This window comes from Diplotaxodon limnothrissa, linkage group LG4, assembly GCF_057381915.1.
Source record: "Diplotaxodon limnothrissa isolate DT_005_m linkage group LG4, D_limnothrissa_male_GT1.1, whole genome shotgun sequence".
In the NCBI taxonomy this organism is placed as follows: Eukaryota; Metazoa; Chordata; class Actinopteri; order Cichliformes; family Cichlidae; genus Diplotaxodon; species Diplotaxodon limnothrissa.
This window is the reverse complement of record NC_140599.1, coordinates 23,669,649-23,695,504: the sequence shown is the minus strand read 5'-3', so window position 1 is coordinate 23,695,504 and position 25,856 is coordinate 23,669,649. Positions and strand designations below refer to the sequence as shown.

The 25,856-nt window shown below is 39.4% G+C and overlaps 1 protein-coding gene across 1 annotated transcript; it reads right to left on the bottom strand.

Moving 5' to 3' along the window:
• Positions 1-7,274: 7,274 nt before the first annotated feature.
• On the bottom strand, positions 7,275-14,227 carry LOC146633856 (adhesion G protein-coupled receptor E5-like). The gene is made up of 18 exons (XM_085352591.1): positions 14,055-14,227; positions 12,476-12,559; positions 12,054-12,197; positions 11,790-11,942; positions 11,546-11,674; positions 11,369-11,412; positions 11,158-11,265; positions 10,784-10,937; positions 10,458-10,580; positions 10,184-10,374; positions 9,917-10,078; positions 9,618-9,812; positions 8,592-8,809; positions 8,440-8,500; positions 8,262-8,353; positions 7,964-8,132; positions 7,793-7,882; positions 7,275-7,461 (listed from the first exon to the last, which is right to left on the bottom strand). The coding sequence occupies exons 1-18, from the start codon at positions 14,083-14,085 to the stop codon at positions 7,420-7,422; spliced, it is 2,190 nt and encodes a 729-aa protein (XP_085208717.1). The 5' UTR covers positions 14,086-14,227; the 3' UTR covers positions 7,275-7,419.
• Between the last annotated feature and the right edge of the window lie 11,629 nt (positions 14,228-25,856).

Sequence of the window (25,856 nt, the reverse complement as noted above, 5' to 3'; positions counted from 1 at the left end):
AGCATACTTTATTGAGACTCGTAGTTCAGCCACTGCCATATTTGAACATGGAGAGAAGCAGTTGAGAAAGGAAGCGGAAAAAGAGGGTTTAGAAGGTGTTATGGTGGAAGGTGATCTTTATTTTCATTTATAGTATATATAAAATAAATTCCTGCACATGCAAACATGCAGATCTGTGCATATAGTTTCTGTATATTACTGTATTACAAGGCATCAGTCCACTTGTAGTTGAGTAATTGCAAAAAAAAATTACATTTTGAAAATTGTGATCCAACATTAGATTTAATATGAAAAGCATGAAAAAAGCTATGAAAGGTTTGTATGTAACTTCTTATAAAATATTTTCCCCTGTTACTCCTGTGCAAATGTATGATAGATGTGACTCACCCAGTATCAGCAGGATCCGCGTGCCTGTTATGTTGGAAGCAGTGTGCAGATCTCTATGGATGAAATCAGTGAAAATGTAAAAGTAGCTACAAGTTAGGCTAATATTGTAAAACAAATATATATATTTAAAAATGCCAAGATCTTAACATTACATAGAATGACCAGGTCTTTTTCTCTCTCTGGCTAGCTGTCTTTTCTCGTCACGTCAAATTCTTATCCGCCCATATCATCATGCCGCCAGGGGTGTTCAATGCTTATCACCATAAAGTATCACTGTGGTGACAAGACCCCGTGTTTATCGCTTCCTGCTTCTATTTTTTACTATTTTTTCAAGACTATGTATCTTTTTTTTTTTTTTACATGAACAGTATAGCAGCACTTTATTTGCTATCACTTCAGAATACACCCCTGTCATGAAACTGTGTTTGGCAGGCAGGATTGCACCCAAAATGCAGCTCTCAGAGACAGAACTGAACTCAAAATGAAGCCTTATTCCTGGATTCACAGAATACATTAAACTAGGAAACAACAGGGAAGCTAAACTGGGAAATACAAACAGACAGTAGACACAGCCAGAGAAATGAGGGAGATCTCGACACTGGATGGAGGGAGACACAGATGATATATACACAAGAGGAAATCAGGGCAGAGACAGGGGAAGCAAAACTGAACATGATGCACACATGACAGGTGCCTGTCAAAGTAAAACAAGTGACAAGAACAGTGAGACTAAGGCACATGTACTCGTGCCTGGTTCTGTTGGAAGTTTCTTCCTGTTAAAAGGGAGTTTTTTCTTCCCACTGTCACCAGAGCTCTTGCTCGTAATGGGTCATATGACTGTTGGAATTTTGTCTGTTTTCTTTGTTTTACTGTATTACGGTCTTTACATTAAGGTATAAACCGCCTTGAGGCAACTATTGTTTTCATTTGCCGCTGTAATAAATTGGAATTGAATTGAACCTTGCAGCTGCAGCTCTTTGCAGCAGATTCAGCAATGGAGGGGCTATTTCCTCACCCTTTTTCTGAATGCTCCTGAATCTCTGCCAGAGATGATCTGTGCCAGCAGTGTACACTCACTATATGTTTGGGTACATTATATTTGTCCACCTCTCTTCACCCAAATGTCCAGTATGGCGGCTGAAGATATAATAACAAAGTTGATCACTGATCTGCAACTTTGGGTGTCCATATGCTGGAACGTGGTGTCCGTCATGAAAAAGCTGTGATTAGCACGAAAGTCCAATAACAGAACACCAGTTGAGTTAAGATCAGACATGCCATTCCTCCCAGTCATGCCCTTTTAGGTCTCATTGTTGTTTCCCACATGGGCATTGAAGTCCCCCAGCAGAACAATGGAGCCCCTGGAGGGAGAACTCTCCAGCACTCCACCAAGGGACTCTAAAGTGGGTTTTATGCTGCTACAGATGTGTTTGTCTGTGTACATTTTTCTGTCAGGCAGAGGGGTGAGGGGTCACCCACAGGAGACGGTACCGTGCAATTCTCCAAGTTGTTGACTGCATGTTGCTGGAGGACATGATCTATGTGACTGATTTATATAATATAACATATCGAAAATATAACATTTGAAGACAATGTCAGAAAATACTACTAAAATGGATAAGTATTACTATTATTAATATAATTATTTTTAGAGGTGCTCAAAACTAAACTTGCCTTTGGGCTGCAGTGACACTTTATTTTTGTTATTTTTAACACTTGGTTTCACTTCAGCTCTTTATATGTTATAACTTCGCACTCCTCTGCGGCTGGCTCACGAACCAACCACAGCATGAACATGAGAGGCCCACAGACCAGCTGTGGCACACTGCCTTTATCTGACAACAGAGCCCACTGAAAAACCAGCAGGCCCTCGAGTTGAGAGTGTGTGTGAGAGAGAGACCTTTGCCTTGTGTTTCAGGGGTGAGACCTGTTCCTGAGCTCCAGCACTCTGGTTTCACACACCTGAAGGTAATTAACTCAACTGTCTATTCTCACCCATCACCAGCTGCTACTTAAGATGGAGGGGTTCCTTCACTTGAGTTGTTGGTCTGTGTCTGCAAAGTGTGGCTCCTCAAGTTTTACAGTGTTACTCTTGTGCTTACCTGCTGTGCCCTTTAGTCATCAATCTCTCTTTGTGCAGAAACTGTGGTGTGGAAAATTGGGAAGAAATAGTCATGTGGAGAGAAGGAATCGGTGGTCTTCCATGTTTGACCTGGCCACAGAGCTCACTGCATGAAAGTCATTGTGCTGAATCTTTGTACTCACTTGCTGTAAATAAACCTGTGAACCCTTACTTCAGAGCCCCCGTTTGAGTCCCCCTTTGACTGCTGGATATGACTGAAACATATGTTCACTAACAATTTTACAGCTTATAACCAGCTGATAGACCTCAATGTCTCTTACTGTTAAGAAAACCTAATGCATGGATCGGTTGAGTCACATGCTTTTTCAGCATCTGTACTAACCAATAATGATATTTGGTACTAATTTACATTTGTATTAAAAATATAATATTATATAATATAATCTTCATGTCAAATTACAAAATAAAATAAATCTCAGCTTCAGTATGTGTTATATAATATGTTATGGGGAAATACGTTATTTCAAATATGATAATTCAAAGCTAATTATTTTTATATCATAATTTACTCTTGGTGACTCTTAAACAAGACAAAAAATGAGTCTAAAAGTACAAAACAAAACAAAAACACTAACTGATGGCATTAAACATTGAGCGTACAAATTTGTACCAGTCATATTAAAAAAAAAAAAAAGGGGGGGGGGGGGGGGAGATGTGTTGTTTAACCAACACCAGTAAATATGCATTTTACTTTTTAAAATTATTTCTTAGCATATCAACTTGCCTGGACTACCAAAAATGGGACTACTGCATGATGGACTTATGCAGTGTACACTTGAAATGATGTGGATTGTCTCTTGGGTGTTTACTAAGAAACTGAACTGCTTGTATGAACTGGTGATGTTAAAGAAAACTCAGCCATCTGGTCTGCTAAGCAGCCCCTAATGTGTGCAGTGTAAATGAATGGAACTACATTTAACATGAAAAGATAAACATTATCTTAAAGAGTCTAAAACTCCATAGTTCACCTGACTACAGAAACTTTCAAGATATTAGAAGTTTTTTTTTTTTTTTTTTTTTTCGCCTGTCCCATTTGGTTCTTTAGCCATCAGAATTGTTGTCTGAAGACCAACAAGAATACCCAATGGATTTACTTTGCCAAATGGATCATCGTGGCATTGCCGTATTGGTCCATTTGGTCGATCTTTGTTTTTATTATTTATTATATTTTATTTTCAGATGTTACAGACGGGACAGACATGAGTGAGAGATAGGAAAGGGAGAAAGAAAGAGGAAGGAAAGGAAAAACAGAAGGGGAGAGGGACAGTGAGAAAGGGGGGGAGAAAAAAAATAAAAATCTCCTGGATCACCTGTTGAGAGAAGAATAGAAAACAAGCAAAAAAAGACAAAAAAAACAAAACAAAGCAACATACTAAACACAACACCATCGCATTAATCTAGCTAAGTGTAAACAGCAGTAAATACTAAATATTCAATGTTGTTGTGCAGCACGCAGGACAGATGTGCTTCGAAGTAGCAGCCAAGAAAGGTGTAATTTGGGTCTACGAGCAGTGAACACCCGTGTGCATACCTGTGTGGATCAGCATGCTTGTATTCCAAAGGTTTCTCCATGTAACGATCTGCTAGGGAGTGTGGGGGGGCCACAGCCCCGTCCTCCAGGGTGTGAAGCAGGTATGGAGGAGATCAAAACTCCAGACATCCAGAGGCCCCCAGAACACAAGAAACCATGGAAGACCAACAGAGGGGCAGCCGCGCCACTTTTCCAGTAAGAGCTGAGGAGAGTCCCAGATGAGGGTTCACTCAGCAGCCGCGGAGCAGAAGCCAGGGGGAGTTGCAGTGACGCGCCCGTGAGCTCCGCCGGCCGCCAGCTGTGCCTGAGTGACCGAGCCCCAGGCCGAGAGGCCGGGGGCACCCCACCCCCGAAGGGGCCCGAGCGAGCCCCAGGCTCCAGGCCCCGATAAGCGGCCGCCAAGGAGTGAGCCAGTGTGTACCTGGACGCCCACCCCCAGACACAAAGAACCACCAACGCACCGACACCTGAGGGAGTCCGCCACCGGCAGGGGAAGTGGTGGTAGGTGGAGATAGGCCTCCAAACCTTGGAGGGCCTGAGGTGTCCCCAGAGAGGTGGCGTCTGATACCCAGCCTGACATATAGACACAGACATACAGGCACACACAGACACAAACATCCATTCCCCCCCTCATGCTCTCATATGCACTCACTCCACACTCAACCAACGTGGAGACAGACATAAAGAGACGCTGTACACACGATCACACTCCCCAAGCGTACTCTACAAACCGGGTCTAGGTACCCTTGCCCCTGGAGGGGGGAACTGCACCCAGACCCAGGTGGTGTTACCCTTTTCCCTGCGGTGGGGAGAGGCAGACCACCCCGACTCCGTAGCAGCAGGGAGGCCCCACACTCCAGACCGCAGTCGGACGGCCAACTCCACCTAGCCCTCCCGCTCCAGCAGGCCGCAGAGAATGGGGGTGGGAGAAGACTCCAAACCTCCCTCCACCCGCTCATTGTAGTGTTGATGCATGTGTGTTCTAAGGTGCAATTAAAACCCAGGAGGGCATGGAGCTACCTGCCAAGGAGCAGCAGGTAAGCGCATAGTCCCTCCTGATAGCCCTCAATGTCTAAGTGTATTTAAAATTGAGAGGTGGGCAACGACGCCAGGGGTGAGGTGTACACCCTGATGGTAATTTGGACTCCGTGATTGTGCCCACCCCCAAGATCCTATATGTATGTGTAATGAGAGTGTGAATAATGTGAATGTCTAAGTTGTGGGATAAAATTGAGGCAGAGGCAGCCAGAAGGGGACAGAGGGGGGTAGCCTCCTCTGCACCCTGGTGACATACCCCTACTCCAAGGCCCTGCATGTGTGGGTGGTTGTGGTGGAGCGGGAAGAGAGAGGCAGCTGGAGATGGGGAGGGAAGGAAGGGAGGGGCAGGTAACCCCTCCCTGGGGCCAGCTCCCCCGCTGACCCCAGTAGGCACTCCCACACTCCGCGACCCGCCAGGGAAAGGGGGCCCAGGCCCATCCAGACCGGGGCCCAGTGCAGCAGCGCCTCCCGGCCCCACAGAGCCCGGGACAGTCCACCCAACCCCACCACAGAGAAAACTGCACCCACCCCACCATCCACTCATCTTCCAGACTACATAAGACAGTAAACGCCCAGGCTGAGATCTTCCTCCACCTCTCCTGTATCTCCCCCTCCTGCAGAGAGAGTTCCTGAAGAGAGGAAAGCTCCTGCAAGATGTGACCATCTCCCCCACCAGTTGAAGAGCCCCCCAGGTGGTTCGACGCACCGGCGGCACCCTGCTCCAGGGCCGGGCCCCCATGCACCCACCCGCCCACAACCCCGGCAACACACCAACCAGGATCCAAGCCCCCGAGGCCCCAAAAAAAAAAAAAAAAAAAAAGATATTAGAAGTTTTTAAAAAAGGAATCTGAAACACTCTCGAAGTGGCAATATTTCTTCTTCTCCACCAAAAGATCCATTTTATTTTTATATTTTTCTTTTCCTTTGAAAGAAATCTTTTGGACCCTGAATGTTTATGACAGAAAACAAAGATAAATAAATATATAAAACATATAAACATGTTTTGGTTAAATCGCTTGGAAGTCACACGGCCTAAGTCTTGTAATATTTGATAGTGCTTTTTTGCATTTATAATTATAATGCAGGAAAGTCAGATCAACACTTCATCAGATACAGTCAACTGTGCATGAGAGTAAAACTGACTATTTACTACAACTATGGCATAAACATCAAGAATCACTTTCTAATTCCAACCTAAAATCGGGAAACATTATTTGATCTTTTTTTCTAAAATACACTGAAATTATATAGTACTTAAAATGTCTTCAAATGTCTTTTTCCTCTAAAATATATAATATAATAAATATATTATATAATATATATAATAAAACTTAAAGTTATTGTCTACTAAGGACGTACTTTATGAAAATTATACCCTGATTTCAAAAAGATGACATTGAAATCATATGCGAAATATGGGGAAATTACACCATAAGGTGCAGTCTGTATTATGAAAATGCTTTAACATTGAATTAAAGCTTTGTGTTCTGAAATAATGGCCAAAAAGTTGACTTTCTGGTGTTCATTGCTAGTTTATTCTCTATATCAAATGCGATACATTTTAAAATCACTAAAGATGATATACATCAGAATATGTATTTACCCTAAAACCTTTAGGAGAACATTAAAAAAATAATTAAAAAAACGTTTTTAACAATAAACATAAATAAAGAAGTAATTGCAAACTGTAAATGCATTAAAAAAAATTTACAATCTTCTAAAATAGCTTCATGATAAAACACAGAGAATGGATGCAGTCAAGAATGAAAACACAGGAAAATTGCTCAGCAATATAAACACAAACTTTTAAAACATTTAAATATATGTTTCGGTCTCATAATTGTCCTCTTATTGTGGGTCTTTCAGAAGCTTGAGGAAGTGGTTGAAGAAGGTGCTTTTCAGCAAATATGTTTCAGATTGCTCATTAAATACAGTACCTGAATTAAAGAATTAGCATTATTAGATTTACCTGATACAACAGGTCTTTACACAGTTATGATAATCTGAAAACATTTTTTCATATCTGAAAATTTTAATACTTGTAGATTTATGCTTCTAAAACTACTTACATAATTTCCTGTTTGAAAAACTTAACAAAATGCTTCTTTTGTAAGGATTTTGTAAGTTGCAATGATTTGAATAGATAACTCAGTGACTTAAAATAAAAGGCCCACACATAGTAAAGAATGATAATATTTACAACATTTTGCAACAAAGCAAACAGGTGCAAACAGATGCGTTATAAGTGCGATGTCAATATGTCCCAATGACTGAAAGTCTCCAGCAAATCAGAGTTTGTCTCAAGTCAGGTTTTAGCTTCTCAAAAATGAGACTCTCCTGTGTCCTGGCTGCTCTTGGATGCCTGAAGATGACAAAGGGGCATAGTTCAATCAGCTGTGAAAACCATCTCAACTGTTCCTTAAGTATAGGGAACAGTTGAGGAACAGTTGCATAAGTATGAAAAAGTATTAAGTATAACATTTTATTTTCTTCTTTAACCAATGGGAAAGAATTGAGTTTCGTTAGGGTTTAAAATTTAAGTAGTTGTTCCATAATAGATCAAATGTTCAAAATGAATGAAAATGAAATGAATCAAATCAAAATGAATGTTCTATAATAAATGTTTGATTTCACTTTAATATTGCTTAGTGACAAAGTCAAAAAAGGAAAACAAAATATAAATAGCTGCTTACTTGAGCTTTGCTGGAGTAATTGAACTCTTTGTAGCTCTTCTTCTGAGGCACACAGAATCTGGCCAGGATGCTTTCATATTCTTCTCTCACCTAAATTCAGAAAATCTTTAGTATGGGCATCACTAAAGACAGCAGAACTCGTCCCTTACTTTTGAGACAAATGTGACTAACCTGTTTGGAAAACAGACAGTGCATGATAAAGAGCATAACACCCTGAAGGCTGCCAAAAATGGTGAACAGGTAAGACATGGCTACAGTGCTTTCCTCAAACTGGAAACAACCAAAGATCCACATGATGCCCAAAACGCACAGCTGTCCCACTGCAGTAATGGTGAATGCCCTGCAGGAGGCAACAAAGATGCATACATGTCATGTGCGAGGTACTTTGGTGAGGCAATAGATTACGTTATACTTTCCACACAGCAATTGCATGGGGCGTTTAGTGTGGGCAGCTTGAGTTGTGACTTACTTTATTTTGTGCAGATTATCAAGATCAGGGTTTAAACTTGAGAACTTCTGTGCTAACTTCCACACAGTTATGAGAAAGAAGAAAATGTTTATCTGAAAGACCAAAGAGATGAGGTTTAAACATAACACAAGTCACCATTTTGGATCACATTAAACTCAATAATTATTTAAATACTTACAATGATGATGACACAGACAGGGCCGAAGAAACTCCAAATGATTTCCAGATTTAGCCAACAACTGAAATGCACATCAAGAGTTTAGTAAGTAAGTAAGTAATTCAAACTTGAATTAACGATAGAACAATATAATTGGAACTGGGAAAACTTACTATCTCTTAGTGCCATATCCTCCAGAATTAGCTAAGACAGAGATGGTAACGATAACAGCTGGAACACCATAGCCAACTGCCATCATGTGGAGGGTTTTAAAGGTGGTGTTGAAGACGAGGACAACCATCCTGAACAGCTGAATGCCCTCCAGACACATCCAGCAAAACGCTGCCAGGTAGCAGAAATGCAAGATTCCTGCTACCACTGCACAGCCAGCCTAATAGGGAAAGTGAAGGAAAGAGGAGGATCAGGGTAACAGACATGAATAATGTGGATGAATATGAAGAGGGAGAAATGTCTAGAAATTTTTCAATTGTTTATGTGTCTATTATATATCTCTTATTAATATCTCTTATGAATAATTCAGTAGTGTGAGATTATTACACTGTCTTATGTTACATTATACCTCTGATTTAAGCTTATGAAATCATTATATAGTTTTCGGTTGCATTATACTATAGTTAGAAGGTGAAATTATTAGATTGATTAGGCTGGTTTGTATTACATTTGACTGCTGATTTACTGTGAATGAATTACACTATCCTATGGTACTTCGTACTGTTGATTTATAAAGAGAATACTGTTTGCAGAGAATCGTGGCTTTGCTTTTCTGATTGTAGAAAGAACAAAACATATTGCACAGGAAGCCAAGGTTGTAACTTAGGCTCACTGAGAGAGAAAGAATGTGAATGCTTAGTTTGGAGGAGGGCTGAAGCTATAAGAATGTGAGAAACAGTCAGACACTTTGAGATTTTGCCGGACACCCTCCCGTGCACATCTCCCATTCGGACATTTGTAATGCTCAAAGTGTTGTATGGAATAAAGAGAATTGTATAGATTAAAGAGATTGTTGATTGAGCATTTATACACTGAGTGTTGTTATTCCTTCAGCCCAAAGATCAAAGAGTTGGGGTATTTAACAGTAGCTTTGCTGCAACTTAGTATACAGTTCTCTGTTATATTTGAAGGTGGCAGAAACTTCTGCTAATGCACACATGCTGATGGCAAGTGGAGTTTCTGTTTACCTTGTTCGCTGTCTGAGAGATTCCCGCTAGAAAGACAAGGTTTGCAATGAAGAGGCTGATGCAGAGATGCAGGTGGATGGTGGTTCTTGTGCTTTTAATGGAGCGGATCATTGAGAATGTCAGGATGGAGATGAATAAGAAAATCAGTGAAATGGACAGGCCCACCCAGGTGATCAGCTGCAACTCGAACTTATTCTATTGTGGAAGAGAAAGAATGGTAACATTATTGTATGAAAATGGGTTGAAGTTTAAACTTATTCTGAACTAAAAGCATTATGGTATATATAATTAGTTTTAACCTCCATCTCATAGAGGGCCATCAGTACAGCAAAGCTGCTCAGGTGATTACAGGAACACACAGTATATTCCGGGTTTGACTTCACCACATCGCAGCCACGATCAGACCATGATCCTCCGTTCACCGAGGAATCCCAGAACACACAGATGTGCGTTTGATTTTTCTGTTAAACAGATGTACACCAGAGATACTGACTGTTCTGTTGTTCCTGTTTGTCAACGTAGATTAACACAGTCCCTAAACATTAGTAGTAAGCTCTCCTCTTTACCTGTATCAAGTGGTCCAAAGTCAGATTCACTGGCGTTTTGAGGTGGCTTGTATTTCTGTTGCTAACAGTGACAGTCACCACTTTGGAGTTTATTTTAAAGCTCTGGTACTTTTGTGGTTTGATCCCATCAAAGAAGGTATCTGTAGAGTCTTCCAGGTTTGAGTAGCTCATCAAGGACACTGTTGTAAAGCCTGAAACAATAAAAGGAGAAAATAATTGGAGTGTGTCATAACGTGATAAAATTGGCTACAAATTTGATATTCGTTGTCATTACCAGGGTAATAGGCAGGTTCTCCAGCTGCCATTTCCATCTGGATGTCCAACTGAGCATGCTTAGTTGATAAAGTTGTGTTTCTTTTGGATATAACAGGCCCATGATGTACCAGCATTTTCAGCTCTGAAACCAGATAAATGTTGTTGTTTTTTCTTATCTTACACTGCTTGTTCAATAATGCTGAAGAAAATGTAATTAATAATAAATGTACAAGCTCTAGGCAAAAGCTCCTATCATATTTGAACATATCTACCTGAATTGGACATATTTGTTTGTTGGTTTGTTTTTCTTTTAAATTCTGCTGCAAATGCAAATTTTTATTAAACCTGTGTGAGTGGAAGTTGTGTTTCTCCCTGGCATCTTCGTCATGGCTCCAATTAGCCTCAGAACATTCTCCACCAAATCCAGAAAGATGGAGACTCTTCTTCTGTCTTTGAGAAATTTACTGGACAAGAGCTGATCTATTTCTGACTGCAATCTCTAAAGACAAAGAGAGGAATGAGAGAGGAGACCATGAGAAACAAGAAACAGAGGCAGACTGAGGCAGACTTTCAGGCTACCTCAGTGTAAACGGTCTATGAGACATCTGAGCATCATGTGACAGTTTGAAAGAGGCAGAGCATTATTTTCCTGCCTGGTTTCAAGAAACTTGATGATTTTTTTTTGCAGTAAGGTTAAAATGTTCTGAATTTAGTAGTACCGTCAATAAGTCCTCTTCAGTCTGGTTTGTCCGATCAGATGGATTCTGACTTTTGTCCCCTGTGAGCTCCTGACAGCTTTTATTGAGCTGCTTCACAATGGGAAGTTTCTAGAAGAGAGATTGGTGGTGGATAAAACAAAAATGTGAGACAACTCTATTCATAATATGTGCTGAATTTTGATACTTTATAGTATTTGTGATGTGGAGTTACCTCTTCCAGCCCGTTTAGAGCTTTGAAAACATCACAGTTCGATTCTGAAGAAAGAAAGTTTAATGAACAAATTTGCTTACGGATGACCAGAGGTATTCAATAAGTGTTCTGTTTGTTTCTGTTGCATTTACTGGGAAGAACCCCAGTTTAATAATGGATGATGGACAGTATTCTCACCAGTGCACCGTGCCGTTTTGTTGCCATAGTTAGTGAACCCTGCGTTGCACATGCAGTAATAACTGCCTTGTGTGTTGTTACATAATCCATTCTGACCACAGGGATTTCCTTTTTGACATTCGTTAATATCTAGAGCAGCAGGAAGAAGACATGTAAGAATACCTCTGAAAAAAAATCCTCTGCCATCACCTTAAACTGAAGAGCTCACTCTAAAATGGCAGCACCAATGAGAGCAACATTTTACCTTCACATGTAGCATTTTGATCGTGATGAAAGCTTTTATTCCCAGTAGTAGAAATGAATCCATCATCACAGGTGCACGAGTAATAGGGGATAGTATTCACACATTTGGCGTTAGATCCACATTTGGCTTTGTTTTCCAAACATTCTTGGATATCTTTTAAAAAAGAAGAGACCTTTAATCTTTACATAAGTTATGACTGTATGACATAAACTTTCTCCAAATCAACCACAGAGTTGTTATCACCATAAATTTGAGATGACTTACCTTCGCATGCACCAGTTGTAAAATTCACCTCCCCTGTCCTTCTTTTGAAACCATCTTTACATTGGCAGTAGTAGCTCCCATTTGTGTTTGTGCAGTTTGTATGTTGTCCACATCGCTTCACATCATCATTGCATTCGTTTATATCTTTGTAAAGACACAAACATTAGAAAAGATGTATTTGCATAAATATTTTTTTGATATGATTTTGTTACAGATTAAAAAAAATGTCTTGAAAAATCAAAACTCAAACTTTTGATAGAAAAAGTTTAAAACACATCTTAATTATTTCTTTTTTAATAAAATTATTTAATAGATAATATTAGATTATTTATTAAATAAAAAAAATGCACACATTGCTCAGCTTGCACATTTTCCATTACTGATTAAGTGTCAGATGTTTTGTTTTGTAAAGTTTGTCATACCAATGCACTCTTTTTTCTTTGCTGAAAATCCTTTAGGGCAGCCTGCTGATACTGACAGCACCATGATGAGGAAGAAAGACAGAGCTAAAAAACAAGCAGAGAACTGTCAGCTTTGTATACTATAGTTCAGTAACTTTTGAACATTAATCTATTCTGATGTTTTATTCTGATTATGAATTTTGTTTATCATATAAATTGCACAAAAATGGTTGTGATAGTAAAAAGTCTGGGAAGAAGAAGCAAAGGCCCTCATTCTCTATCATAATTTCCTCACATTATTCCTGCGTCTGAAATATGATTCAAAATAAACAGCACATTGGTGTCTGGAGAACTGTGCTTCCTATGAGTGAGAAAACATTACATGACAGAGCACAAAAACAAACCATTATTACATCTGCGAGTTTGCACAGACCATTTACTTTGAACTCCTAACTGACACCTGATGTGCACTTTATACTGCACCGTATAAAGTTGGCTATTTAAAAACACAAAGAAATTTACTGTAATCTTTGAAACAAATAACTAATTTATTGTTATGGCTCAGAAATATGCTGCATCTTTTTCGTTTTTGGGGTGGGGGTGGAGAATGAAACACCTGTCATTGTATTTACAGTTTATTTTTTTCCATGAAAGAAAACTGTTGCCAGTTTAAAACGTTTGGTTGCTAGATGCAGCAACACTTAATCATTTGTTTCCTGACTTAATTTGAAGAAGTTAAAACATTGCTAAATTGTTCAATTGCTTAATATAACTTTCTGTATAGCTGACAGGATGGTGGAGGATGGGGAGAAGAGAAGAAACATTAAGTATAAAGGTCAACTTAATATTAGTTTTTTAACCAGTGAAACCTTTAAGAATCTCTTTTCTAAACAAGTCTCGAACCCTGACTTAGTGTATGGTTAGTAAAGCTCTCAAAGGAAACCTGCACATGTACAAGGCGGTCATTCAGCTTCTTCACAAAAGGGCAGCAGTGCTGTGCACTGAAACGACAGTCCCTGGTGTCTTTTTAGAAAAACTATCAGCTGTCAGAACTGTGTCATTCAGAAATAAGAAGGAAACACTTTTTAAAAAGAATATTTACCACATGACAGTAATGAAGTGAGAATTAATGTGTAGCATGATGCGCAGTCAGCCAAGAAAGTAATAACTGGGCTTTTATATCATGGAATTTGTTGGGTGAGTTGCCCCCTTTTGCACGAATGTGACATGGTTGTAATGTCTCATGAAAAATTGGAATTATAGCTTAGATGAAATGAGATATTCGACAAAAAATTGAGAAAATCTCTGAGAACTTTTATTCATTTACTATAATTTTGTCAATGACAATATGCTGGCTGACTTTATCTCAAAGAAAAGTGACTAAACAAATGCAACAAAAAGCAAGAGTTTCTATGTCCGAAAAGCAAAAACTGCTGTTTAGACATAGACATTATTTTAGACAGCTTAAGTATTACTAGACAGCAGTTCAATGAAAATGTTGAAAATGTTTTTGTCTAAGTTTCATCCTAAATTCAGATCCTTACAAAAAAAATCTTAAAAGATAATTTTTTCCATTCCATCTCCCACATATGTGACTCACCCAGTATAAGAAGCTTCCATCTGCACGTCATGGTGAAGAAGCAAAAAGAGTCCTTACCCGTTTCAAGAAAGTTTAACCAACCCAGACAAAAACTGCAGAATTATCTACTTTTAGGTTGTCCCAACCTTTTCTCTTCTTCTCAACTCTTTCAAAGGTTCTTTAACTTGTTTCTGTCATTTAAAAAACTGAAAAATAATAAATATTAATCCACCAGTCAAATGAACTGATATAGAAAAAGTAGCTAACGTTTATGCTGACAGCAGCAAACCAATAACTCAGCGACTGAAGCACTCCCCAACAACACACATCCCTTCACAGACTGAACTATCCCTTTTCTCTTTCTGCCTGTCTGACTACTGGGGTGACATAGTGTGGTGACTGTGAATTTTAGTTGGGAGGAGTTTCTCTCTCTCTCTCTCTCTCTCTCTCTCTCTCTCTCTCTCGCTCACTCTAACACACACAGTAATAAGATCAGTCCTCTGACGCAGAAGTTTTTATGGGAGTACAACCAGAAGTTTCTTTTTAGGAACTAACTTTTTGAGGAGTGCGGTGTGGTGACAGATGAAATCCAGTATTTCTGACGACTGCACAGCTGCAGCAATATGCTACTAGATTATGCAACCCTGATAATTTATGTCTCTTTTTGCCATAGCTCACTTGTCACTTGAACTTTCTCCTCTTTTAGATGTAGTGTGGGAACAGACAGAGGGTTAAAAGTTTAGATTGTGAGGCTAGTCATTGTTTTACAGTGTCCTGCCAGCTGATATACCCTCCCATAGGCACACAGTCTGCTGATTATGATGATGATGACATATTCATGGTTTTAGCCTCTGGCTGCTTATGTTTTTTAGACAATGTAACAATGGTAACAGCATTGAGCTGTATTTAGAAAGAATTAAACAAAGAAGGCTTCTACTATTTTGTTTCCTCTACATAGTATATAGTCTGTATGTAATTCCCCAGAGCGGAGGCCTAGTGCACTTTGATTCAATAAAAGGACAGATTAAGCACTACAGTACTGGAAAAAATACACCACATGCTTCTACAAACCAAAAACTTTACATCTTTTAAAGGTTTCCTGTTGCACGGTGTAACAGGAAACAGTCTTTTGAAACTATACTATGACGTGCTTGGCTACACACACACTCATACATTTATGACCTATCAAGATCTGTGAGGGTTGATTTTTGCTCTGAAAATATGAAGGAATGGAAACATGTTGCAAGAGCAGTGTCATAAAATAAAACAGACTGCTAATTTTTTCAGTGACTTGTTTTGTTTCCAGTTGACATTCATGGTGTAATTTTCAGGCCTGTGCAGGCTGCAGTCTTAATTTCATATCATGATTATTGTAGACAAAGATTCAGTGCCTAAAATATAAAGTGTAAGAGCAACATTTTGTCATGTTTACATGAGAAACAGATATAGATATCAATGCTGGTATTGTTATCAGATCAGACCAGTGATACTACTTGTATCACTGGTATCGATCTATATGCAAAGTCACAGACAAATACAGAAAAATGCTTTTTTCTTACTCTTTTTTTTTGCTTTACATTATTGGAAGTTTTTCAATAACCCAACTCACAAATAACAAGTATGTTCAGATCTCTAAATTACAGAGCTCTGGACACAAATGTTTGGCTTTTTTTGTTGGTCATTATATGTAGCCTACAGTGATGTGTTCATAGGTGTATATGAAATAGTTCTAAAGTGGTAGCACTGTTTTTGCCTGATAAATATAAAATAAAATCTATGAATAAAAGCTATCACAATGTAACTTCACTAAAAAGTACCTAATATTAAACAGAAAAGCTACATAATGGCACAGTGGTTAGCACTGTTGTCTCACAGCAATAAGATCCTGCCTTCAAATCCACCGGGGCCTTTCTGTTTGGAGTTTGCATGTTTTCCCAGTGTCTGTGTGGGTTCTCTCCTGTTATTCCGGCTTCCTCCCACAGTCCAAAGACATGCATTTAGTGGGGTTAGGTTGTTAATTCTAAATTTCCCATAGGATTCAATGTGAGTGTGAATGGTTGTCTGTCTCTCTCTGTGTTAGCTTTGCAACAAACTGGTGACCTGTCCACGATGTACCCTGCCTCTCTCCCTATATCAGCCAAGACATGCGCCAGCGTCCCCGCTGAACTGGATGGATGGATATTACATAGAAAAGCAAGCATATCAGTGCAACAAGGGAATACATCTGAGTAGCAACATGATGCATCTGGCCAACACATACAATACAGATAATGGTCAGTGTCAGGCTTTGTGGGTGAGGATGTTATGCATACCTCAGTCAAAGCTGTGCCTAGCATGATAAATCAGTGTGTGAGTCCAGAGCTCAGGCACTCCTTTGCACATAGTCTGTATTCAAATGATACATGTGTTCCGCTTGAGTTGGGCGACTGTCTTCCTACTGTTTCATTTTGACTTCTTTTTCACAGAGTGACTTTTACCAATAATGATCATGGCAAGCGTCCAAGGCTTATCCTGTTATATTTCAAACTTCTTCCTGCCTATAACAAGATAGTGTACTTTCAGAGTTTTGTGTATTTTGTGTCAGTTGTGTTTGGTTTTTCTTGTTTCTTTCTGGATTCCCAAACAATGAGGAGGAACCTGAATGTGACCCAGTTGTCTCAACAACTTCCTGACATACCCTGAACCTAGAGGTCAGAATGGAGTCTGAATGTTTTGGTTTGTGTCTGTGTCTTACACTGACGACTGTAAGTCCAAAATATGTTCGTGTCATAGAAATCTGTGGTATAGCAGTGAATATTGAAGTTAGCCAAACTGTGTGTTTTAACTGATACTGCTGGTATGGTACGGCTCTTAAAGCAGTTTTCACTGAGCCAGTGTGAAGTTCTAGCTTGGACACTCTTGCTTTTTGCTACTTACTGTCTGAAACTGTTAACATGAAAAAAACACAAAAAAATAGTGGTACTGCTAAATTCCCACTTCTCCTTTTCTCTTCTGCTTTCCATCTTTTACAAGAAAATTCTGTTTAAGCAACATGACTACATGTATTACCTATTAGAGAAGAGAAACAAAACTGGGACATTTTGTTAAATAACCCGTGTTAGTGTCTCAAAAAATACGCTCCTGTTTGATTCTCAGAAATCTAAATTGTCATCAGTCCTTTGCAATGTTTTTTTCTTTTTGGTTTTATGGTTTTTCTTTAAATTCTTGGCATTTAGGAATTTAAAAACAAAAACAAAACTCATTTTAACTGAAAAACATCAAAAACTATTCACACCTCCCCCCAAAAGCAATACTAAAATTAATGTGTTGATACTGTTTTTTTCAGTTACTTTTGACCTAGCAGTGTGACATACAGGATATGGTTGAGGTTAGCAACTAAATACATCCCACAACTGAGGAACGGATGAGAATGTAGACCTCTTGCTAACCAGTGAAACACCAAAAGACTCTCCCCTTTCATCTCACACGTTATAGCAAAAAATGTTGTCAAAGTTTACATTAAGATCTTTCCTTGCTTTTTCATTTAATTTCTTAAGCTACTAGTTTGAAAGTTCTGTAGAAGTAATTAGAAGTGCTAACTGACAAGTTTAATCCTGCTTTCTTTCAGCTTTTATCTCACATTACTCTGTATCAGCAGTGAATACAAATATGCAGTTGACTTAGAACACGTGGATGAATTTGAAATGAATAGATGTTGACTGCTATTCATAAAGACTCAAAAATTCCCGCATTGTTGAATGTAGTGTTCAACACTCTGTACTGATCGTTGTGACAATATGTGCGAAGAGACATTTCCCTTTTATAGCTGTGAAAAAATAGCTCCCCTGCATGTAGAGGAAGTGTGTTCATGCTGTCACCAGCTTTTCACACCTCTGAGCTAAGCTTTTACAAAGTGCTGAGATCATGGGTGTGCGAAACCTTTTTTATTTTTGTTGCTGCTCGTGTTCCGCTTTGTTGCATATTCTCTTTTTGTGCTCGTTGACCTTTTGGTAAAACTAATAAAAAAAAGATTAAAATGAAAAAAAGAGATGAAAGAGGGAATAACACCAAAGAGGAACAAAATAGTTTCGAACGGCATGGTAGTTGTGTAAGCAACTAAACAAGTAAAATGATTTACCTAGTTCTCCTAGTCATTTGAACTCTGCCGTGTAATTACTCATTTAATAAAGCACACTTATCCAAATGCTCACTGTTTGGCAGTGAATTAGGAGCTACATCTAAAACTTTAACTTGTAGAACAAATCAAAGTAAATTTTCTCTTGACTTTACAGGCAGAAAATGACTTTATTATTCAAACATGTTTCAAATCCACTATGTGAATATTTTCTTAGTGCCAAATCAAAATGGCGTACTCGGTGTGAATATTTTGTCATGGTGATGTTGCATAATCTAGTGGAGAAATATAGGTACTACACTTTTACTCTCGTATCCCCCCCTCCCACACTAGATTCACTAGGCTGGCAAATTAACTTGCCAACGTTGGAGACATGTGGCATGCATCATTTCAGCTGTTGTATTTAAATATTTGGTGCAAATCTGACTTCTGTGCCACCTTGCATTTTTATTCTCATAATATATGGATGCAGCGTTATGCAATAATGCATCTATTATGCCTGGGGAAATTTAGATGTTTGATTGCTTTAAAAAACTCTTCTTGGTGCTGCAGATTAGGCCAGTCAATTTCTCAGTAGAGACCGTATTAGACGAAAGATAATTTTCAGTGTTGAGAATTAGTCTTATCAAGTGCAATGTGGAAAATAACAATTTAACTAGTGCTACTGGGTTGAAAATTAAGGTGGATCCACTAACTCAGCATATTCAGCAAGTTTAAGGAAAACTCCTAAATATGCTGACTTAAGTGTTTTAAAAACAGTGCTCGTTTACGTGTGCAGCTGTAAAGCCAGAGGGCTGCTTTCGGGCAAATGATAAAACCATGTTTTATGTTAACACCCCCCTCAACAGACTCTCTAACCACCAGGTCCGAAGGGGAATCTTTCAGACAGTTGTTTGGATATTGCACTGAATTTTTAGATAGTGTGCACTGAAATTCTCCCCCTGCATGTCATTGTGTAGTACCATTTCCCAAGCTGGTTGCTATTCAAGAACTCTAACCTTACAGTCTCCTTTACAATCTTGCATCAAAACATTTATCTAATCATGCACCAGACAGGGTGAAGTCTACATTTTAAGCATGTTTCTTTTTTCAGATATGACATTATCTATCACACAGCAGTAATATTAGCACATGGCTGGGGCCCTGATCACTGATAAGCATATTAATAATATTCAGATATTTACAGCGCTTAATTTTGCACAGGGTGTAGCACTCTTTGAGTGTTAAATTCAGGAAATGATTCATCTAACAAACAATTTAAACTGTTAAATGGTCTACCGCTCTTCTTTTCCTGGGTGGATGTGCGATCCCTTCAGGAGAAATCTTCAGGAGTAATTTAGCACAATTTCTGACATCATCTTGAGAAATTGTGCAATTTCGTGTCCTTTATTTTTATAATATCAACAACAAAGCAAACAGGACTGAAGGTAATGAATCACATATACTCTTGCTGCTGTAATGTTTTTTTTTGTTTGTTTGTTTTTTGAGAGTCTTTCTTGTGGAATGATCCGCTCCACCCAGCCTTCCTCTCTGCCCGTTTGTGTGGCATGTCTCATTTGCAGGCGTTGGAGGACTGGTGTGGATCGTTTCCCATCAGTGACACTGGCAACACTTGGGCCTAGTGTGCCAGTGCTCTATGAAAGCCCTCGGAGCTCAGTTGCTTTTTGGATTTTCGTTGTGCTTTGGTTGGGGTTTTTGCACCAAACAAAACTGCATACACCATTTACTTCACCCATGCACTCATTCACATGCAGAATGGTTCATTTGGTTAAATGTCTTTTAATTTGCGTTTGTCTGCATTTCACTTTCTGTCGTGCCATTCATCAATGAGTTGTTTTTGCGTCTTCGGACACAAGAGGGCAGAGTTCCTGATTGAGCGAACCACCTGGTGAGCCACTGTCACGTTAACCACATCAAACACACCCACGATGATGTGATGGCTCTCGACAGGTGCATGCTGGGTGTATCAGTTACAGTAAAATACCCATGGTGAATCTTCCAACGTGCTGATTACGTGTATTTTTGATCTGTCTTTTTACAATTTCTGTCACATTTGTAACTTATAACGTCTGAGGAGCAGAGTTAGATGGTCGAATTTGGAGATGGAGAATTTCGTGATGCACAAGTTTAAGAATGCGCCAGAGAGTGGTGAGTACATAAACATTGTTATAACCCTAATAAGTAGAACATCAACAACCACTGCGTTGCAAGTAACCAAGCATGTAATTCCATTTAATTGCGCAGCATCTTTTCTTCTTCTTCTTCTTCTTCTTTGTTGCTTTAATGCATATTCCTGTTTTTAAGCGAGTGTATAGTGAGCACTGACAAGAGCTAGACTTCACCTCCACATTAAAAATTTACACTGTAACGTGGGTTTAAGGACGTTCTAGCTGAACTATCTTTTGATTTTATTTGAGGACAGAAGTAACTTTTTACAACCTCTACAACCTACATACATCTTAGAAAAGGGTCTTTGACTTTTTAAGCTGTCTTCTTCACTTGAATTCCTGCATGTCAAGATTCACCATTGAACACTGTCATTTACTGCTAATAGAGAGCTGCCGAGAGTGGCAGATGCCCTTTTAATTCCCCACTGACAGACTGAACTGGACTCCTCTAATTTGCTCCAAGGCCCATGAACCACTGCCTCAGAAGTGGATAGTAGATGAATTTTGAATCATCTTACAATGCAGTCTGGCCTGAATAATCAGTTCAGTGCCACCAGAAATTAGAGACAGGGTGCATATATTATTCTGCCCTGTGCTGTCATTATCAGGGCAGGCGAGGAAGGCTGTCTTTTGTCACTCACAAAAACCGTCAGGTCTGCTGAATCATTTGCAAATTGGGTACTAAAGAGAGTACAGGACTGATCACCCAACAACAGTCTGTTCTTTATTTAGATGTGCAAACACCTAGCTGCAAAATCTACCTGGCCTCTGCAAAGTTCAGTGTCAAGGTTTCTGATTCAACTTCGCCTTCTTTCGAAGTGCATAGAGAAGAGCAAATGTCTGACAGTGTTAAGGCTAAAGCAAAAGCACCTGTACCCCGGTGAAAGCTACAGGCTGAAAAGTGTCTGCCAAGCATAAAAAGTTGTTCTTCATACTACAAGTGTTGCTGGAGCTTCAACCTCTTTAGAGCTTTGTGAACCTCATCCATGAGAAATACTTCATATTATAGGCATGCTGCATAGGCCTCAGAGGTCATGTTCTGTCTCTGAGGTGCGCAGACTTTCTGTAGGTAAAAAGAGAAAGGTTTTTCTGTACTCTTGTTTACCTAGGGCTCTAGTGAAACACCAGTGCTTGGATAGAGGTGAAGACATGTAGGAACTACTTATCGATAGTGTGGAAAGTCTTACCATAGTGTATTCATTCTTTTGGTAAAACTAGACAGCTAACTACAGGTTTATACTTGATACCGAGGATGAGAACAACACTTACTCGGAAGAATATGTCAGTGTTGTCTTCATTTTTAGTTATCAACTAATTCTTCAGTTGTATTTATTTTTATTTTATCTTTTGTTAATATACACAGTTGATTATAAATTTGGCAGCACGGTGGCACGGTGGTTAGCACTGTTGCCGCACAGCAAGAAGGTCCTGAGTTCAATTCCACCATCAGGCCGGGGTCTTTCTGTGTGGAGTTTGCATGTTCTCCCCGTGTTTGCGTGGGTTCTCTCCGGGTACTCTGGCTTCCTCCCACCGTCCAAAGACATGCAGCTTATGGGGATAGGTTAATTGGATAATTCAAATTGCCACTAGGTGTGAATGTGCGAGTGAATCTGAGTGTGAATGGTTGTCTGTCCCTATGTGTTAGCCCTGCGACAGACTGGCGACCTGTCCAGGGTGTACCCCGCCTCTCGCCCTATGACAGCTGGGATAGGCTCCAGCACCCCCCGCGACCCTGAAAAGGATAAGCGGTAGCGAATGGATGGATGGATGGATTATAAATTTGATGATCGTAAATTTCGTAACACAGTACGTAAGGGACAAGGATTTTTTTTCCCAAAATTCTTTACCTTTTCTCCCCTACCTCAGTCTCAATGCATTTAGTATGCAAATTGTATGTTATGTTTGACTATATGATTAATACAATATAATGGCAGTCTACTCATACATAATTATACCCTCATTAACACTCAAAACTTTTTTCTTCCCCAGAGTTGTTTGTTATGCACAGTTTACAGTATTGCTTTATATTTTTAAGAAAATTTAATAAATATACTGTTTACTGAAGTATAAGTGTAAGAGGCTATTAGCCAGCTTAGCTGGGACAAATTCATGCATTATGAGGCCCATTTTATCCACAATGGTTGAGAGCTGGTAATTTTAAGCTTTTTAATGGTTAATAATAAGGATATTTATGTTATTACAGAGCCAACTGAAGAACTGCTGTGTGTGGAGTTGTGGTTTTCGACAGAGGGCAAAGCCTTTAAAGAAATTATTGTTTCGAGTTGCAAGATTCTGTGTGTGAATCATTGAAACTTAATCACATTAAGGTGATTATTATATTATTATGGGGATCTAAGTAAGTGCTGTATTTAAAGCCAGGCTGCATCACTAACAGCTCAGCAGTTGCTCACTTCAGAGCACTGATGTCTTTGGCTAATGTTGATTTAAGCATTTACTGCTGTCAGCACCAAGTCTAAGAAACCCCATTTGTTTTAAAGCGCATCCAGCAAGACCAATTCACCATCACTAAGTTAATAATCATAGATGGATGTACTTCATATTGCATGAAACACATTTGAATTTGATGCCATCATTTGATTGCAAGCGTTAACAATACGAATGTGATGCATTTTCACTTTTTGATGAGAATGAATAAACAAAAAGCTGCAGGACTGCTTAAGGGACAATGCAATAATTTCATAATCTCAGGGTAATTGCATTTCTCTATCTTCAGTCAAGTTCATAACTTCGTGCCATCGTATCCATCTGTGCAAGTGTGAAGAGAAATGTCAGATTTGCACTCACAGGTATTTTAAGAGGCATGAGAGCAAAAAATGTTTGGCTCCCCCAGAATGCTCTGACTAAAAAATTCTGTTTATGCTGTAAAAACAAAAGGAAAAAAAAATACACTAGAAACACTCTTAAGATGGAAGCTCTAAATAAAAATACTGGAATTGCCCAGAACTTAATACCGACGATGTATAACCCATATATAAGGTTATTTATTTTTATCACTGCGAGCAAAAAGACATTAGGCTTTTAAAGTTATGTGTGGATCTCTTTTTCTTATCTGCTATAATACAAAACGTGACATATTATCAAAATGTATAGCAAAGGTTTGGCTATTAGTGCTTGCAGACATTACTGCAGGTACACTAGTGGCAGTCTCAATTCCCAGACCTCAGTTTGGAAGCTGTATGTGTAAGCATTTTAAAATTCCTTTGAAGTCACATCTGAGAAATAAAGATTTGTTGATGTTCTTGTGCTTTGTACATTTCTCTTTATTGTCCCAAAATGCTCTGCAAACACTGCATATATCTCTTTTTGTACAATTGATCGAAAACATTTTTTTAGACATCAAAAGTTGTTAGAAGAATTGTTTTTGGAGTTGTCTCAGTAACAGCAATAGCACATTTTTTAGTCTTGTCAGTGTTTTATGCAAAGAAAAGGTGCAGTGGTACTTAAGCTGATGTGTTTTGGCTGTAAACTCTACAAATAATGGATTGTATTCAGTGTGTGAGATGGGAAATGGTAAAAGAGCTTCAGAGTTTTATCAGTGCTGCTCAAAATCAGGCTGTGCATTCCAGTTTGGCTTCAATCAGGGCTGAGTTTGTAGAGAGCTCCTGCTGTAAATGAAAAACTGTAGATAAAGCAGAAGTTGGTCAAGCGACCACATATGGTACGGAGGGTGTGAGGCTTGTTGTGCTTATTCTCAACCAGCAGGATGCACTGCAGCCACATCAGGCACCAACTTTAATGTCAGGAAAACTATCAAGCTGAAAAGCACCATTTCAGTGAGTCTGAGATGAATATTTATGTATGTGGGAAAATGAATACCATTTTTCACATAAATGAATATCTGCACTCAAATTAGAGGTTGGAGAAATGACTGAGATTATCTTGTTGCTTAATACTTAATTGAAGCCAGCTTCTAATTAGCTTGGCTATTATCATCCAACTTAGGAACAATTCCAGATTTCTTAAACTTTTCAACATTGTGAGAATAGAATTTGGCCTGCAGAAATAAATTTAAACCTACTGCATTATGAACAACTCTAATCTGTGTCCTCCTGTCACAGCCTCACCCACTGTGACCCCTTTTTAATTCTCATCCTGCTCAACATTAATTTAGCTAAGAGCAAAATCTCTAAATTAATGCTCCTTCATTCCTTTTTCTAACTGTGTCACCTTCATTACATGCTATGTAAGTGCCGGGTGTCTTAACCTCTCACAAACCAAATGGAAGTTCACTACGCTATAGCTGCAGCAAATTTTCTTCACTTTAATTCTGAGCACTGTGCTGGCTAAGACAAATGACACACCGTTTGCTGTACAGAATGGAGATGTGCTCTGAGCATTGCGGCTCTGAATGGACTCCCCACGGTTTTTGTAAGAGTATAATTCCTCTGGTTGTGTCTGCACTGCAGGCTGGTGGCAGCTCTGATTGTGGCCATACTGCATCGCTGCCAGTGTGAATGAATTGTTCCAAAGTGATGTCCTGCACAAAGAGCTTACCTGGGAACAAAGCCCGATAGATTTCATAGCACTGTTACAGTGCCAGAAATTCTGCTTCTGAAAAACTTGCATCAGGACAACCCAAAGGTGTTTTTTAGCATGTCTGACATCCATGTGCACATGAAAAGCTCTGGTGGTGTTGATAATTTCTAACTCGTGGGTAATCAACTCTCACCTGCTGGCCCTCAGCACACTATATACAGTATATTCTAAACACTTTTCAACCAGCAGTTTGCATTCTGTCACCCCCTTCTCTTTCTTTTTCCACATCCATTTGAATTATTGAGCTCTTTCTTTCAAGGGGACCACTTCCTCTCCTCAGATGTGTAGGCCATCAAGTTTGCTTCACCGCTCCTTCACCCGAGGCTGCAGCCGCCCCCATGTTGCCTCATGACATTGAGGAAATCACTCACATGTCCCTCACTTACTTTTCACTCACTCAGCCACTTGGTCCCTCTCAATCTTTTTACAGCCTCCCACCCCCTAACCCTGTCTTTAAATCTTTCCCTTTTGCTTTTCACAATCTCCATTCCTTTTTCTCCAATGTTCCTACTTCTATTTAATTCGACCCACCTTCTCCTCCCCTCCCCATTCCCGCCCTTCTTCCTTTGCTCTGTTTTTCTGTAATGTCACGGCCCACTGCTGGGTGTCACCGAATTGATGGAGGGAAAAAATGGAGGAGTGAGGCTAGGGAGGGGCTTGACAGGAGTATGTGCATGCATGGACATCTTGGTATGGAAGACAGGGCAAGAGAGAAAGACATACAGAGAGGCAGACTGACCGACATTGTGCCGGGGGCGAGGGGGGCGAGGGGGTGTCTTGTGTGAAATGCTCAATTCCGGTGTAAACACGTTTGGCAGTTAGTGCTCCACTGTTTGCAATAAAGCCATACAGTCTGGTGCTTGTGACTCCTAATGGTATTCCATTACAATCTCCCAAAGGACCCCTTTTTGTATATAGACACACAGACTGTCGTAAGCTTCAACTGTCTTATTATGCAATTCTGTGTCACCTGAAGCCAAGTGC